An 18,869-nucleotide genomic window follows, 5' to 3' on the forward strand; every position below is an offset into this window, starting at 1 on the left:
TTCAGACATCACATCACAACACAAGTAATGTGTCCCTGAATCACCAGAGGCTGCTAAATATTCAAACACATAAATCTCTTAAGAGATGAGAAGAAACAGTAAAGATGCAGGATACCCCAATATCCAAGGCAGAAAATATTTACCACAAATATAGTTATAACCAGTTAACACATAATAATCCCAGTCACCCTTTGTTCACCCTAGTAGGTAGGGATTGGTATTCGAATCAGCAGTTGATGTTGAAGTATTTCATGCCCATGGCAATATCTTTGCTCTGCCTTTAGCACCAAGCTCTAAAGTTTTAATCCAGGAAACAACATCCTGCTATCTATTTTCTCAGAAAGCACCCAGGTGCCTGTGCTCACTGCTATACAGCATCATGCAATGGCTTCAAGGGAAAACAATCAATAATTCATTGGGAGTCAGAGCCATAGGTTTGAAACGGCTTTGTTTATTGGAACTACCTTTTAAATGTAACAAGGCTTTCCAGAGCCACATCTCTGCTCTGCCACAAAGCTCAAAAGCAGGAGCTGGGGACAAAACAGCAACTGTGAAGGCCAAAGATGAATATACGACACCCGTAATCCCTGGGGGACCAGTTTATCTTGAGAGGCATGGAGATTTGTGAAAATAGTGAGATGTGGAAATAAGACCGTGCCCCTGTAATGCTTATGGTCCTTCCTTTCACAAAGGACATAAGGACTACATGGAGGGGGAGAAGAAGGGAGGCAGGGCATCCCTTTGATAAAAGGGAACGAGGGAAGAAAAGAGCCCCTCTGCACCCAACTTGCTCCGTATTCTGCCTGTTTTACCCCTGCACAGCCTGTGCAGGCTTTACACAGAACCTCACTAACCCCTTATTCCTCTACTTCAGCGCATGAAGGGGCTGCATGGATAGAAACATGGCCAGGAAGCAAGAGCAGCAAAGGACCAAAAAAGTCTCAACCTCAACAACAGCAAAAAAATCTCTCATTGGGCTATAATAATTGCATCTCCTGACTTGGGGGTGGGTGTGATCCTCCTGCTGAGGTTTCTCACTGACTTCAGCAGAGCTGCGGCTTTACCTCTCCCGCAGGCGCACTGTGCCGCTCCAGCTCTCAAACTGTGCCTTTCGGTGGGTGCTGCGTGAACGCCCAGCTCAGGGAAGTGCCGACTCAGCACAACAGCGTCCTGGAAAACGCAATCCCTGATTTGCAATGGCACCTCACCAGCTGGCAGCCAGCTGTACTGCCCACAGCTCTGCTAGGTGAGGAACAACAGCACTGAACCTTCCCTACCCAGGCTCCTGCTTTGGAAGGGGACACTCCTGCACTCGGGAAATTAAACAAAGGGATTCAAATTCCTTGCTTAGCCTCCTCCTCCTTTAGCAACCAAACCCTTTTCCAGCACAACACTGGACTCATTTCTAATGAGAGCAATGAACTGTTATTAACAAGACCAATAAATGCAAGGTTTCTATGCTGAAGGAAACCAAAACCGAAAAGCAGGAGCTTATGTGATTCTAACTACTACTAGGTTTCACATACAATCTGGTCCATATTTAGCCCTAGAAACAAGCTTATTTTGTTTAGGAAAACCCTGTCTTGTACATCTGAACATAATTCTATGGATTCTGTTTAATCAAAATAAAATAAACTTGAAACGAAAAGCCCCAGATCTTCCCAAAGTCTACTCTTTATCCCAACAGAACCAATGGCCCCAGTTCTTCCCCTGGAAAGCAAAAGGCTTTCCAAGCACCCATTCATCTCTTTAATCAGTCCTCCTAGCAGAGGGAGAGGAGCTGTGGCAAACAGTACTGCGTGGAAGCAACAAACAAAATTAATAGAGCTCTACAACTACCCTGAGGTCTGTTTCAGAGATATCTACAGTTGCTTAAACCAAAATTCAGTTCACACACTATACGTTTAGACAGTCTACGTTGCAAACTCCACTTTGGTTTCAAGAGCTAAGGAGGGATGTTACTGTCTTGTCTAGTATCACCATCAATGAAGGCTCTCAGGCCAAAATGTGCCTTAAAAGAAACCTTTGAAACCTAAGACTGGTGGAAAAAGGAAACTAATTCAATTTTTTTCCCATTGAGCTGGCTCTCTGACGCTAACGGGAGTACAAAATGTGAAATCCAGTCTGCTACTATATTCAGATGCCTTTAAGGATCTAAAGGGAAAGGATACCTTTTTTTCTTACAAGGTTTTCCATAGTAAAACCAGTATTTGTTTGTTTATTAGAGCAAACACGCCCACTTCCTCAAAGAAAATGCAAACTATATTGAAATTCAGCTATAATTAGAACTCTGCCTTTTGCCACAGAAAACCCTGCTTATCTGGACTAAATAAGAAGTCTGTTACATAGCTAAATCCTTACAAAGCATTAGACATGGACAAGGGAGCAGTATCTAAGACATCAGTAAAATACAAAAACTCTCTACGGGTGTAAAGTCTTAAAACAAAGGAAATGTGTTTATAATAGACAGAACCACTTTTCTATGTACTATAATCATGTTAGAGAAACATTAAAAGCACCCAGACTATTACGTCTTCAAACACACAGGACTGAAAAGCATCTTTGATTTAAATTTAACAAGCAGTTATTTTGACTGCTGGGTCAAGCAAAGCAAAAAGCAAAAGCAGACAGGGAAACAGCTCTGACTGTAAGTGACAGCCACAATGCATGTGCAGGAACACCTTTTCATTCATGTTTTTACTACCTCACATCAGTTTGTATTTTCCAATTTGCCCGTATGTCATTATACATAATAGATGACAGCAGCGCCATTATGCATGGCATAGGGCACACCATTCAGTATAGAGAGCTTTATAACATACACATATTTTCCAGATATGTGGCCTGCCTTGCTAATGGAATGGTGAGTGATTCTGGGGTCTTTTTATTTTGTTTTCAAGTTTAAACATGACCTGCCTACTTCTAGTGACAGATGTAGCAGTTGATGTAATAACTCTCATATCAAAGGAAACGCTGTCATTGACTTCAGAGATGAGATCCTTTGGACTCAAATGAGGGAGGCTGGAATAAAAGACAGGGGTGCTTGACAGAAGAATTTGCTTGTTACTTCTGGTCCATTTTCTCTCAGAGTAAAACACCCCCACATCTTCCAACAATTCACCCTGTTCAGCAGACAAGTCTAGTAGATAGAGTATGCCCTACTTACTGATGACTGTCAATAAGAGGAAGAAGAAAACAAATTTATGTAGAATGCTGACAATAGGCAGTACGATCTGTCAAGGGATTAACTCAGATGAAACACCAATTCAGTAACAGAAGCCTCCCATCCTCCCAAGTTCCACATTATTTCCAATTATTTATATATATATTTTTAATATATATATCTCCCACTCTTCCATGTATATATACATCAACATGACTTTCCTATGTATGAGCATATAAAACTATGCAAATATTTTACCAGCCTGGTTTCTTTCAGACTTTTAAGAATGATTCAGACCTTTAGGTCTGGGAGATAGAAAAGTAAAAAACTTGGTAGCAAGCAAGGGCTGCAGTTTTGTACGTATTCACAAATAACTTTTATATATACATGTGTGTACACATATGCACACACAGAACAGCTGCTCACATCTCATGCACAAGGCGGAGTTAACCCAGTTAAAATTTCTCTGAGTCTTTCCAGCAATCAACTAACAAATGAAAAGACCATGGAGCAGAAGAAATATTGAAAAACAACGCACAAGGGCACCAGCATCTTGGCCTGCTACCAACGATCAGTAACATTCAATTTCTTTCTTGGAGCCTGATCCAGCTCCCACTGAAGTCAGTGGGCATTTCACCATCAACTTCAGTAGGAGCTGGCTCAGTCTTCAGTCATTTTCCTCTTGGATTGGCAAGGGATGAAAATGTTAGAGACGCAGCATAGAGCTCCTGATGGGAGGAAATAACACATCATCAGCCCTCTGGCTGATGAAGAAATGGGCACTGAATGTAAATCCTGCCCAGTTGCTGCAAGGACAGCAAACATAGTGCTCCACAAAAGGAAGGTGTGGTTCATGTTCAGGAGAAAGGAACCCTTTCCACCAGAGAAAAAAAATTATTCATTCAGAGATGACATCTGGTGAAAAGCTACCAACACTTGAAAACCTAGCAACATTTCCAGCTTTCAAATACTTAAAAAGTATTTCCAAGAGATAGAAATATATTGCTACTAAAAAGAAAAACACTGATATGTAGGTGATAGCACTTGGCAAGCTGAATTCTGTTCACATCCTCAGCAGGACAAAACTGGTGGCTCTGCGTAGCACAAACAGTGCATGCAAGGAAACAGTCAAAAGTGCACCAGATGTGAGCATGTATGCACCTGAACAATTTCACGCACACTAAACATCATCATACTGTCATTTGCTTTTATTTCAACCGAGTCAGTCCTATTAGCTGATTGAAATGTGCACTTGATTTAGCTAAATCTGTGACCACCAGGGTGCCTGCTGCAATTTGCAAAGCACATGACAGTGCTTATAATGTCAACAGCAAGGTCTGAACCACACTACTTTTATCTGCTGTTAACTTTTATTGTCACGGGCTTCCCTTGGGCTTTCCCTTTTTTATCATTCAAAATTGACTTTTCTTTTTTTCTTTAAATAAAAGGTCAATTGCCAACTGCCAGTGGCTGAGTCGCTAACAGTCCACAATGAACAACAGAATACCCCAGACTGTCAGTATCAATATGGGGTTTATTACAAATACTTTTATCCTGGCTGAAACAAATTTACATTAAAATTTGGAATTTGGCATACACATGCAAAGAGAGCATACTTAGTCATTGATACACTCTAAAATCTTAACCTAGACCCCTTTCCAGCATCAATTCTACCATTAATTCCTTTCTATGACTTTCCCTAGTGTTCAGCAAAGAAGTCCATTATAGGACACTTCGGAGGAACTCCTAAACCAGCAGCTACTTAAAGAATTTGTTCTCTCTGTACTTTCTTGATGCTAACAGAAATCTATTCCTGTAATGATTTCTGATTTACACCCCTCTAATGAACTCAGGGCATCCAAACCCAGCCCTGCTTTCCCTTTGTTAAGAAGCTGTCTCCATCAGGCAGGCAGCCTCTGCTGAAGGCTAGAATGGTGATTTCTGGGATGCTGTAACTGTATGGGCAGTTACCCAACTTGTCTGGGACATGGCCAGATGTTTTTGCCTCTGAACAGTAACTGCCATTAAGGAATTTGCTTGTGTGTGCAAAGTAAGTTAAATGTAACATCATTAAAAAAGCACTGGTAAAAGTTACAGTGATTAGGCTATAAAGTCAAAACCTCAGACCAGAACTGATTACCATGATATCCTACGTGGACCTTCTTGTTTTTGGAAAACAGACCCGTACTCTCTGAAGGATAAAGAAACCCCTCCATTCTTACCTCATTGTAGAGACTACTTAGTTGGAGTGAAGAAAATGGCACATTCTTACAGTGATTTGTTTAATACAAGACTAGTAATATCTTTCACAAACTCTTCCAAAGGACGTCAACAGTTACTGAATGATGCCTGTGCTAAAAGTGTATCTGTTGATTACTCTGGGCCTTAAAAGACCATACCAAAACCCCACAGGAATGACTCACTGCAAAAGGTTAGTATACTTATATAGAAAAGGTGTCACTGAAAGAGATGACAATGTAATTTATTCATGTGCCCCCAAAATCTATACATATATATACCTTGATCAATATGTTCTTCAACAGAATGTATTCTTAAAAAGCTGTGAAAAATGCAGATAAAAACCACTGAACCCTGCTTTAGCTACATCTCTTTTATTACCTACTCCTTGGATCACTGCTAAAAATCAACACCAATCTGTGCAGATGAAAATGTAATTTACAGTACTTTAAAGACAATGAGGCATCAGTTTATTCCACCGTATCACTAAAATAGATGCTGTATATAGGAATGTCAGTACTATGTAAGATAGAACCATATAGAAAAAGACTTTAATTGGTGAAGCTATACATCAAAGGAACAAAGGATGCAGAAATGCTGTTAGGCCGGTATCTTACAAATATAACAAGACAGTAGCAAGCAAAGCTATCTGCTGATATACTGGAATATGACAATATGGAGCATATACCTACTTGTAAGGCCTATTATAGAGGCAAAACTATCAGTTACCATTCCCCAATGACTCTGAAGCACTTATCTCAAACGTACAAATGATGTCTCAACTATAATCAGATCTACCTTAACAAGCAGACATTACATTTAAAAAAAATTTAAGAGACCTATCTGAAGCTAGTTTATAGACTAGCCCTAGTGGATAAATACCTAAAACTTACACTATCAGAAATTAACTCTGTGTTCAGACGTGTTAGATAAATGTGATTTATATAACTGAAATGACAATAGGAGACAAGGCAATTCTTCTAAAATCCATTCAGAGGTAAGGTCCATGCTCTAGCATGATAGCTTAGTAGTTTGGGGTGGAGGGTTAGGGAGAAAAGACTGTTGCCTAAGTAAGCTAGTAAATCCTCAACCAATAAATGACAAAATCCTATTTACAGATGGGAAATGACTCTGCTATTTCTGCAGGCACATACATATTTGTGCACTTTCATATATGATTTAGCCAACTGAAAAAGCAGTAACTTGTTCTGAACAAGCACTAATTGTTCGCTTTTTCCTCCCTCCCTCCCCATAACGAATCTTTCAGAGTTGGCCTTCAGTGAGAAGAGATCTAAGGACACTTTGCTTATGATTCATCAGAGGATATAATACCATGACAGGGACGGATGCTGACAAGGGTGGTGTGACCTGAAAAATAGTGTCTGTATAGAGAAAAGCAAAAAAAAGCTCTGAGAAAACAGTGAAATGCAGCCTCATGCTGTGCATTTTAAATAGAAAACACAGAGGTGGTGGGTTTAGGAGGGGGGAAGGGGCTGGTTTTTTGTTCACTGGAAATGGTCATTGTGTTTGATTGATTATGCATCCAAAACATAAAAAGACAAAACATATGGTACACAGCTAGTGCTCAACACAAACAGACCAAGGCGGTCAGTCCAAGCCAGGTGTCTTCATACTAGGAAAGCATTATAAAATATAACACGCAATATTCAGCAAGACCTTAACTATGTCTCCAGCTGAACACAGTTAGCATTAAACAAAGGCCTCAGACAGCAAAGTCAGCTCCTTCACGCGCCGCACAGGTTAAGTGCAGAAGGGCTGCAGGCCCAGCAGCACAGAGAAAAAAAAAAAAAAAAAAAGAAGAGGAGAGCAAAGGGAATCCACACTTACATGGCCTCTGACGGTTCCCGGTTCAGGCTACCTGTCTCTGCCTGCTGCAGAGACTGCGACCCTCCCATCCTCAGCGTGCCCTTGGGTTGAAGCTAGACACGAGCAAGGCCAGCTTCCTCCGTAATTCCACCAGCAAGGAGCCCTGAGAGCTCTGACTGTGCAGAGGCTGCGATACTGCAGTGCAGATGGAAACAGCTGCTTGCATCAGTGGCAGCACAAGCAGAAACACTTCAGCAGCAGCTTCTCTTCTCAGAACTGTTGCCAGTTTTGGGGTTGTTTTTTCTTTTTTTGTCCAGATGAACAGTATTTATAAAATAAAATCAAATCCCAGCCACTGTGACAGGCTAATCATCTGCTAAACATCAGTGGTCCAAACAGCTACGGTGCAAGCGCCTCTAACACAGGACTATTGGCTATTGAAACTGGCTTAAAAAAAAAAAAAAAAAAAAAAGAAAGAAAAAAAAAAAAAGAAGAAAAGCAGACCCTCCCTTTAAGCACACATTGTCAGCTACTGTGGCTCCCTAAGGACCTACAGGCAGGACCATTATATTGTGTTGACTCAGCTGATTTGAAATGCAAATGCACGTGTGCACTGGATGCCATGCATACATTTTCCTCTAAAAACAGGCAAGTTGTGCATATTGGGATGATTGCAGAGAGGATTAACAAGCAGAACGGCTGCTTCTTTTTTTTTTCCTTTTAAACAAATGAGCTCATCCCTCTTGCAAAAATGGAATCTTCCATGAGGAACGTAGGGAGAATATCATGAGCAGCCAAGGTAAACAAGCCAATGTGGGAGCGGACCCTACTCAGCACAGCTCCATCCAACAGATCGGTGCACTTAACTGCTTTGCTTCTGCCTGCACAGACCCCCTTGCTGGACGATGAGGTGGAGAACTGTGGGGATGCTCATCATCTAATATGGATGTGATTTGTGATGAGGATCTTTAAACCCAGAAAGCACAAGCCCAAGCAAAGAGCATTCCCAACCCTACAAATAAGCTTATTTTTTTGCCACCATGGAGGTATCGGGGTACTGGGAATTCAACAAGCTGAAAGGGCTGCGCACCGTCACTCTCCACATCACCATCTTTAGCAAATAACAGATGCTCCATATAAGTTATGTATCGCATCACTGAAGAAGAAAAAAATCAGTTGCACTACCATCTACACTGAGAATTAAACTCTAGGGACACAAATGACTTGAAGCTATGTAACAATTGTGGATACGTGCAGGGCAGAGAGGTCAAAAGGATCAGATAAATTTAACAGAAATATTAAAAGAGACTAAGTTCTAAACACCTACCACAGCATGGCTTTCATGTTTCAGTGGAGGCCTTACTAGACTCACACCTTAAACAGCTTCGGGGGTTTTTTTTCTCTGCTTGCAAGATGGAAAATCCAGTGGGGTTTGCTTACTTTACAGAAACAAGGACTGCTGTGTACATGTGCAAGGTTCTGTCTCTCTGGGTGACCCATAATAAATTGTTCTTGGGATAAGAAGAAACAAAGATGCTCAGTGAACACGAAGCACATTTCATTTCCAGAGACTGCCTAAAATTAAATCCTGTTTTATGAACAGCATCAAAGTAAACGTGCCTTCTCTGTTTTGTTGTTTTTTTTTTTTAAACTAACGGGAAAAGCTAGTGAGCCAGCACTTTGTTTAGCCACAAACTTCCAAGCAACTTACAATTTTGGGGTTATTTCATTTCTGGTGAAAGCCAAACCCTTGTTTCTAGTAGTGTCTCATTGCTCAACCCTCATCTCAAGTCCCCCATAGAAGCAGCAGCACTGCCTCACTGGGAGACTGAGCTTCAGAATTTCTGGTGCCTGGCTGGGTGCCTGAGACACGGTTAACTCCCAAGCTCTGCATCAGAGCCCAGCGCTGATGCTCTCTTGTCAAGGTAGTGGCAGCTTATTACACCTTCTATATTTGCCAGCTTCCAGAGGAAGGCTTTCGTTACCTGGGCAGCCCAATCTGCCCAATCAGTCATTTCCAGCCATCACTGCATAGGAGATGAGGAACCAGACTCGTCCCAGGCACTGTCACAACTCTGCAGCTCTCAGAGCAAGAGATGAAAACACGGGACACTGTCAGTTGACAGGTTTGCACCTCTTCTGTCTATAAAACACAGGCTGCTTTTTAGCCCCTTTACAGCAATATTTAGTTCACCAGACATTTACCAGGATGCCATGAACCAAACATTACCAAACAACATGAACATACATTACCAAAATGCCATGAACAGGACAATTCTGTTAATGACAGCAAATCAGCAGAGCCAAATAAAACCACAACCCAGTGTGCAAAATTTTAACGTAATGTCAGGTAAACACTTGTCAGGAACATTCCCAAGCAAGTAAACCACAGAATTTGAAGCAAGTGTATGAAAAGCATCATGTACACTCTGGCAGTAGATTTGAAATGGTTAATAACTCCAGTATTGCCATCCAATATGGGAAATAAACGGTACCAGCCAGCAGGCTAAAATTACATGGCTGTATTCAGAGATCTTATTAGTTGAGGTTACAGCTCAGCTTCTGTTTTGCCTGTGGTAGCTCTACTGAACTACAAAAGATAGGTCTACTGAATATCATAAGATCTTATTACTGGATTTCATTTGTTACAGAGAAAAGGAAGACACTGGGGGAAAAAATTCCCTAGGAAGGCAAACACCATATTGAGAAAGTAAAGCCCTAACAGGTACCTGGAAGCCGAGACGGAGAACACAGGCACTGTTTGCCCTGTTGGGGAGGGGGAAACAAGAATATTGTGGCAGCTTCCTAAGAAGTGTAAGTACACTTAAAATGCCTGTGTCAACTCCCTCAAGTTTCACATGTTTATCTATCAAATAAACAAAGTCCCAGTAAAAAAAGGCTTGCATTGAATCCTGTTCTGAGTCAGCATGGTCCTTTCAAGAGTTGTATAGTAGAGAAAGTTTTTATCCCATTCTCCAATACTTCTATGCAACAGACATTCAAGTTCCACTAGAAATCGCAGGTCTTGGTTAACATGTTCACGGACAGAGCGCAGGATCAAAGGCTTCCGCCTTTCGGGCCCAGCTACGCCCCTGGTCTCTTTGCACGTACTGTCCAGATTAGCAGGAGGCTCTGGTCTATTGAGGGGTGCCACAGACAAGGTATTCCCTCCTTTTCCCCTCCTTCTCACCCCAGTTCATGTGCACAGCTCACGGCACGGCTCAGAGCTTCACCACGAGGACAGCTCACCGCCTCTACGCAGCCCCTGCTTATAAAGGGGACAGGGTTTAACTCTTCTCTTTGAAAAATAACCATCCAAGCAGCTCAATTACAGCAATGTGAACTGGAGTACTGGTAAAACAAGAACATGAGCTGTAACACTAGTGAGATCCTGATGGACGTGCTGCTGTCAGTTTAGTGTCAATACTTCATTGACTGGCCAGAAGAGAGCTGCTTGGTGTCTTAGGAAAATGTTTCAGACCAAAAAGGAAGGAGCTTAGTCCATTATACCCAAGGGCACCTGCACAAAGAGAAATTACATGCTCAAAAGCCGTGGCAGCTCTGACCAAGTACTGCATCAAGAAGATACAATGAGAGAAAGCAAAATTAGGACAACAAAATCAAATCAGCCATTACATGCAAATTCCTACCAGTGAGTGCAGTTACCTCAATGGGGAGGGAACATATTTAATAATTTTAAGAGTCCAGACTGCGATGGTCTTTCAAAAAAAGATAAGCTGTAACTGAACCTTGGACTTGAATGTAGAATCTTGACTTGGAAGAATTTAAGCTTTCTTCATTATAGGCTGCACAAAAATACATGGCTCTAGACATGTTACGTATATTTCTGTGCTTCTTTACTCACTACACATTTTTTCAGTTCTAGGACACCTAAAATTTCCTTTTTTTTTTTTTTTTTTTGCTCCTTAGTCTTATCTCCCTCTCTAAAGTGATGAAGAGAGGATCCACCTTGTAATTTCCACTTGCCTTGAGAAGAATCACTTAAAAGACATCCTCAAGCAATGAGCTGCTGAAGCTGCCGTTGAACACTACAAAGCATTTGTTACCCTTCACCTTGGTTCTCCACTTTATCTGGTTAACTCTAATCCTACATTATGCTCAGAGATGTGCCAGATGGAATCTTTGCAAGATCACATTGATTTTGTGTTTTTTTTTCCAGTCAAGTCGTTCCATGATCCAGCTCACTGCCTGCACTCCTGCACCGCTGTGGGAGAGGGACAGTGGGACAGTGGCAATACTTAACGCTTGTGCTGTCATCAAATCCTTCAGAAAGTCACATCTAAGCACAGAAAGCAACCCAAGCCCTTCAATCTCTTTGTCCCCAGAGGTGCAATTCAGACCACCATTTAAAACTAATTCTTTGTTATTTTGAAAAATTATACCCCAAGGAGAGAACCTAAGCAAAACCTCCTCCTGGAGGGTCATGCAAATTGTCAAAGGAAGGAATGACCACTTGCTGCTACCAGGTAGCAAAGAGCAGTGGAAGAAAAGCAGGTTTCTTTTCTTCTCTCACTTAGTTTTATGGAGCAACTTTGTGCTATTTCAAATGAAAGACCAAGTATGAAAAGTTACCTCAAACATGCAACAAATGTATCCCATTTTGGTTTACTGGAAAAAAACAGTAAAATATTAACATAAACTGTAACACCTACGTGCCAGTAGTGCCTAGTAATAGGCATGTAGTCCAGTTCATGTCCACAGTATAATTAATATATGATTATAGTCTATAATTAGCAATTTAAAGACACATTCATCACCATCCTTCAAAGATCCAGTTATCTCTAAGTTAATCCCATTCCAAGAGAGAGAAATCAGAAATTCAGCCCTAAAGTAAGAATGGCAGACCTTCAGGTTGAAACCAGTCCTTTTGGTTTTGGGGTTTTGGGGTTTTTTTGTAGCTGGGTTTTTTTAGGGTTTTTTTAATGGGCTTAGAGTGGGGTACTGATTCATGACTGGAGAGTGTAAATGAAATTCAAACATTAAAATAATCAGCGAGTGTTAAATCGGTGCAATATTTCTCAATATACTCTTTAAGAAAAATAGAAGTAATTAGTTCAATTGCCTCTGTACATCACCTGGCATAACACAGCCCTACCTGTGTTACCATGATATAAAATCATACACCACAAAATAACATGAGGAGACACTAGGTGTAAAGCTTCACAGATTTAACTTATTCTTATAGATCAAATACTTTGATAAACACATTGTTTACTCCAACATTTATCTAGATTAACGCAGTGCAAGTGCTTTATTTGCATTGGTACACTGTTCATGAAAAAGCACAATGTCTCAGGATTTTAAGCCTGAGCACACTGACAGAATATTTCCATCTGCTAAGTCAAAGAAAAGTGGAGTGACCAGTGATGATGCAAGCAGGATGGACACTGCAGTTCACAGGAAATGAACACTAAAATGGGTTTCAAAATAGAAGTAGAAATAAAAATAAGAAAGTGCCCCCCACCCCCATTGATCACTGTTAAATTGCTAAGGTCACTGCTTAATCTAAATTGCAAGTGAGATTAATGGCATTAAGAGTTATGAATAACCAAGATGCCTGCTTAGTTATTGAAATTTGCTGCATGGGAAACCACTGCAAAGATAACAAAAGGGGCCTCTGCACGGTGCTATTCAGGATGGCAGGGGGGCTACAGTCTTTCAGAGGTCGGCAGTGAATTACGATCAGTAACGTGAGAACTAAACGCATCAGAACATTCCACGTACAAAAGTGTTTTATGAAATTAAGAAGCCATACAAACAGGGAGATCAGGTTTCTGAGAGCTGAGCGCACCCTCAAGTGTGGAAGCCTCCATGGTGGCTGTGCAGAGATTTCACTGAAGGAACAAGGGGGTCTGTCTATTATGCAGATCTGCAGAGGAGACCCAAGTTAAGGCTCAAGGGCAGCCAAACCCCCATGGAAAGCTCTTTGTCCCACATCATTTTGTGTACCTTCTGGCCTGTCATTTGCTCCTTTGCTCTCCCCTCCTGCTGAGGCACAGACACTTCAATTTTGGATTTCATCTGTACCATGCTACTACTGTATGAACCAGGCCTAAATTCACTGGATCACAAACAAAGTTTTAAACCCTGTTTTCCAAATTTCTGGCCCAGCTTCCAGACTGGGACCACAAGCATAACCACACCAAAGCAGGGATACTGTTTCACTGCTGAGCATGCCTCTGCAGACCACATCCATGAGCCAAATGCCCAAAGCTCCACTGTCATTTCCACGCACCAGATTTACAGAACCGCCATCACAGACCACGGGATCTTTTCTTGCTTCCATATTTCTTTCTAAGCCTTTGAACATCCCAAGGTATAAGATCCCTAAGACAGCTGGAGCCAGGCCTGTCAGGAAAGGGGCTGCCTAACAACAGGAGGGAACTGACATTTTTAAGGGCTTTCATGCATCTGCCCTCAGCAGACAAGATCAGTGTGAACAATGCTCTCTGGGGGCACCTTGTTGCAGGAGATTTCAGAAGGGAGAATCCAAAGGTCTCTTTGCCTCAGGGCCAAAGTGAAGAATTAGATTATGAAAATGCAGGATGAACAAATCAGACAAGAACAGAATCACTGCCTGGTGCACGTCTTTGCTCTGACTGCCAAGGATGGGTGGTCAAATGATGACTGGGTAACTTCTTAGAGAAGTTAGCTTACAGCTTCAATTTGATTTCAAAAGAGTTAACAGAAAATTGCTTTGAAGTACTTTTGGTATTTTTCCACGGTTTCTTTTTGCTTTTGTTTTTAAAAGATTTAGCATTAAGGGTACAGTGCCCCAGGACATATTTAAGCATAACATTGATTATTGAGAAAATACACCTGACTCAATCTATGTTTTAACCTATATATTACCTGCTCTAGGACTAGAGGTGATCCCCTGCAAGTCCTCTACCCTCCTGGCAGTGCCAGGCTCCTCTGGTGCCCTTGGAGCTGTCACCATGCATGCCACAGTGAGGGAACGGCAACCCAATCCAGGTGCATAATCTCCGTCTTGAATCTGTACTGCCACAGTTTTGTAGGACAGATGCAAAATGATTAATGCCATTCTAAAATTCCTTGTGGATGGATTAATTAGGGTAATGACATATTCATTTTCATGCTGCTGAACCTGTTCTAGCAGCAAGGCAATTACCATATATTGCCTGAGGGAACCTGTAAAATACACAGTAATAACAAGTAAACAGAGGGCTACCATCGCCCTTTTGTCCACTGCCACATAGAGAGAGAAGCTTTACAACACACACAAATAATTGCTCTCTTTGAGCATAAGCGTGCAGGCAGGATGCACCCCAGAGAGCCCAAATTCTGAACAAAGATATGGTTAGAAAATGGGTGAAATTTCCCACTTTTGTCAAGCATCCATTAATGCTTTGCCTTTAAAAATGCAGTTACTGGAAGCTATTATTTGTTGAATTGCTGCTGCTTTATGGAAGCTGTCCTCTTGGCAGAGGACACAACATGGAGGTCTCCAGGCCCCCTGCCCCTCATACACAGGACCATCCCCTCCAGTCATGAGTTCACCCAGAGAAGCCTGCAGGATCCAGTCCCTAATCTGGGGATCTCACCGTACCAATCCCACCATCAGCTACAAGAAAATGCACTTAGTCAACAACATTTTGGCTTGAAACAAAGCAGACATCCCTGGATTTGATGCCATTAGTCAATAACAGGCTGAGATCTACACTGAGCAACACAAAGCATCCTCCTACCTGGGGCTGAGCAGTTCTGAATGCATCACTCGCAAGACACAATGTCTTTAAAAACCTGGAATGGGGGAAAAGAATGAAGAGCAGGACTGTGGCTCACTCCTGTCCATTTGTTACAGACTGGCTGATTACATGGAAGGTATCTATTTTTTTATGTTGTGTTTCAGAAGATGGTGAATGCTTTTCAGGATACCAGCCACAAAGCCTCATGAAAAATCCTTAGATTTTAGTGTCCAAGACCTAAGCAACTTCATTTCAATGCTTTTATTCTGTTGCTATTATAAAAACAAAAAATCACTTCACCAAAAAAATATTACTTGCACCAGTCAGTCCAGACATATATTAGAGGTATAGTACTATCCCATTCATACAATACTATAAAAACCCAAACCGGCCACCTCCCCCCTGCCAAACAAACCCCCAAAACCTCAAAACCCCACACTTTGGAAACTGAGTCCTTCAGATTGCGTTTGCATCCCTCACTTCTATTTCCCAACTCTTCCTTGCTCACTGCACTTGTAAACTTACTGTAATGACAATGACACATCCCCTTCAAAAGGGTTAAATTCACTCAAGGAAAAAAGCCTTGTGTTTCTGAATCCCACTTAATCCCTTCTTGGTTTTGATTACATCATTAAAAGCAACTCAGTCTAGGATTATCAGTATTGGTCATAAATGAAGGCAATACATTGGGTTCTATTTACTTAGTTTTACCTCAAGCCTCTGCAAAGGTGGGCAAAAGGAGAAAACTTGCTTTCAACACATGATCAAGAAAATAAAAGCCAGAAGTCATAAAGCTTACCCTGTTTGTCTTGTGACACCAGTAACTCAGCTTAGCTTCCTCTCAGGGAAGTATTATGAAACCACCTTTTGGAAACAAACAATGCAGAAAGCGGAGCTTTTTGTAAATACTGTTGTGACTTTTTACTTTCGGATAGAAAGATTTGTTGCTGTGCTTCCAATTGGTTTCAGGCTCATTTCAGGAAAATTAGGTAAGACAGAGATGTGTATTTAATTTCAGAGATTCCCTATCAGCAGAAGTTTCCTGTCTAACCAGAGTCTCTCAAAATGATCCAACTTCTGTCTGGTTTAGCTTTTGAAAGAAAACTGACCCCATATCTGACAACAAGAATACACCTCTCCAATCACATCAGCCACATTTAATAGCACAGGTGTAGCTTTCAAAGCAGGTAGTGAGGCTACAGGTGAGGATCTGCACAAAGACACTGTCCTGGTTTTGGCTGGGATAGTTAATTTTCTTCTCAGTAGCTGGTACAGTGCTGTGTTTTGGATTTAGTATGAAAATAATGTTGATAACACACTGATGTGTTAGTTGTTACTAAGTAACACATACCCTAAGTCAAGAACTTTTCCGTTTCCCACATTGTGCCAATGAGGAGGTGCACAAGAAGCTGGGAAGGAGCAGAGCCAGGACAGCTGATCCGAACTAGCCAAAGGGATATTCCATACCGTAGAACATCATGCTCAGTATGTAAACTGGGGGGATTGGCCAGGGCCCACCAATCACTGCTGGGGCACTGGCTGGGCATCAGTAAGCAGGTGGTGAGCAATTCTATTGTGTATCACTTGGTTTTGGTTCTTTTCCCTTTGGGGTTTTTTCCTCTCTCCTTCTCTCTCCTTTTCATTACAATTGTTGTTATTATATTTACTTCAGTTATTGAATCACTCTTAACTCACGAGTTTTACCTTTTTCCCAATTCTTTTCCCCATCCCACTGGTGGGGGGGAGTGGGAAAATGGCTGCATAGAACTTCAGTTGCTGGCTAGGGTTAAACCCAACAGACAGCATTTGCTTTTTGCTCTAAAAACCTGATTATACCCATCTCACTTCCTCATAGGACAATCAAACGCATGGATCAGCTCTTCAGAGTCTTTCCAGCTCTATCTGTAGGGATTCCATAAAGGACAAGTTACACTCATTAGCAATATTTCAGCATTTCTCCCAAATTATGAAGTGTCTGTGACAGTTCATAACGTGACCATCATAACCACAGAGGAGACTAAAATGCCTCAAGGATCCATTTTGCAGAAAACTGCAGTGGCACAGCATTTGCAGAAGTTTAGCACCTATGCCGTCCAGCCATAAATGTGACAAAGTAAAACACAACCCAATTTGGATGCTATTATTTCCCATGGCTGATTTGACTTGATACACAGGAATCAACATAAAAATGCAAGACAGTCCAAGAAATATTTACATAAAGGGCTAATTATAATAGCAAAGAGCTATTTAGACAGTAATATATTTGCTTTTCAAGAGGATGCAAGAATTATCTTTTGTCCCACAGATATATCACTAATTCTTACCTCTGCATGCATCTTAATTTCCATTCAGATCTGTTAAAGTCTGTGTTCATGTCAAAAAAAGCACAAACACGCAAGTTCAGCTTTAGAGAAAGAGGGCTGTGGGTGATAAGACTGCTGTTCAAGGCATAACAAGGATGCTTGCCAGCATACATTTTGGTTATTACACCCTAGGTTGGATTTTGATTCTGCACTAAACAGTTCTACTAAAATTACCTAATTACACCATTGTTTACCCCATCCAAGAGATTCTTATGCACAGGCATTTACATTATTAAACACACTACCTCATTATCAAAACTGAACAGAAACTTCAGAGCCACAAGCCAGTCTAAATATGTGAGCACAACTGCTCTGCTTGTCTGCAGAGTTCTAAAATTATTTCTCCTCTCTTTGACGCTGAATTCTAGTGAAAAGGAAAAAAAAACCACCATGTGTTTTGATGGTTTCCATTTGGATTTGTAAATGATAGTCATCTGTGACTACACTAAAGTACTAAATTTCACACAATGTGAAATTCAGCCCAAGGTATCCATAAGGTTCAAAAAATTTTGGATGATTTCCTGGAAAGAGCCAACATCTTGGGGAGAGTATTTGCTAACTTACAATCTCGCCTGATCATTTCTCTCCATTTTTAGAGAATGAGCATGGTCACCTTCATTCAGAAAATTCTCTCCAGACTACAGAACTTGCATACTGGCACAAAACAGGCCTTTGAGCACTTCTGTTCCCCACCAGCTTAAAAAGTGTGAATTCATTACAGTATTCTGGAGGAACTAATATTAACAGAAGACTTGGCCTGTGTTGCAGTAAGCACGTGCACTAGAGGTGAGGATGCCATTTTGTGATAAAATTATCAGAACTTTAGAACAAATAGTTAACCAACACGTTTCCTAGGTGTTATACTGTGGATGTTTTTTTGAATAGCATTTGCTGATAGCTATTCATTCACTGTTCCACAGCAGAACATGTCTATTGTGTACATTTTTATTCGTGATTCAGAGCATCCTGCTGCTGACAGCAGCATCTTTTGACATTTCTGAAGACAGCTTTAGTGGAATAACTGTATTTCCTGTGGTGTCTCCTGTCTTGTATCATACTTGTCACAAGCTGCCAATCTGTATTTGTAGGGTGGAGAATGTTATTCTCCAGGGAGTGCCCATTTAATATTCTCAGCTGTGCTGTGACCTTTTCCATTAATAGATGTCACAATAAGGGCATGCCTTTATTGCCGAGCCACAACAGCATACTGGGTAATCACCCACAAGACAGGCGTTGTCTTGAAGCTCTGACATGAATATCCAAGCACATGTCTTGCCAATATCCAAGCACATGTCTTGCCTTAACTATATTTGAGGTGGGATGACTCAGTTTGGGGGTTTTCCAAGCAAAAATGCGCTAAGCCATCTACCAAACACTATGGCACCAATCAATGCAAATCTGAAGGAAACACTTAACTATGAAATCAAGATAATTCAACATTTTTTCAGCAAGAGCAAAACCAAGCTGAACTTCTTCCTTCAGTACTGACAACTACAATGCAAATCAGTAGCGCAGGGTGGGGAAGAAGCAGGCAGCCTCTGAAGGGGG

The 18,869-nt window shown here is 41.3% G+C and overlaps 1 protein-coding gene across 9 annotated transcripts in view; it reads right to left on the reverse strand.

The window, feature by feature from the left end:
* TACC2 (transforming acidic coiled-coil containing protein 2) overlaps window positions 1-18,869 on the reverse strand; it is a 146,099-nt gene that overhangs the window by 55,229 nt on the left and 72,001 nt on the right. Inside the window, exon 1 of one of the 9 annotated variants that reach the window (XM_080401493.1) lies at window positions 7,250-18,547. The exons of the other annotated variants lie outside the window; for them this stretch is intronic. Coding sequence (XP_080257619.1) covers window positions 7,250-7,317 — 68 coding nt within the window. The 5' untranslated portion in view covers window positions 7,318-18,547. Of the gene's footprint in view, window positions 1-7,249; window positions 18,548-18,869 lie in introns of those variants that run through there. 9 annotated transcript variants of the gene reach the window in all.

The sequence above is a fragment of the Falco punctatus genome (assembly GCF_963210335.1).
Source record: "Falco punctatus genome assembly, chromosome: 9".
Taxonomy (NCBI): domain Eukaryota; kingdom Metazoa; phylum Chordata; class Aves; order Falconiformes; family Falconidae; genus Falco; species Falco punctatus.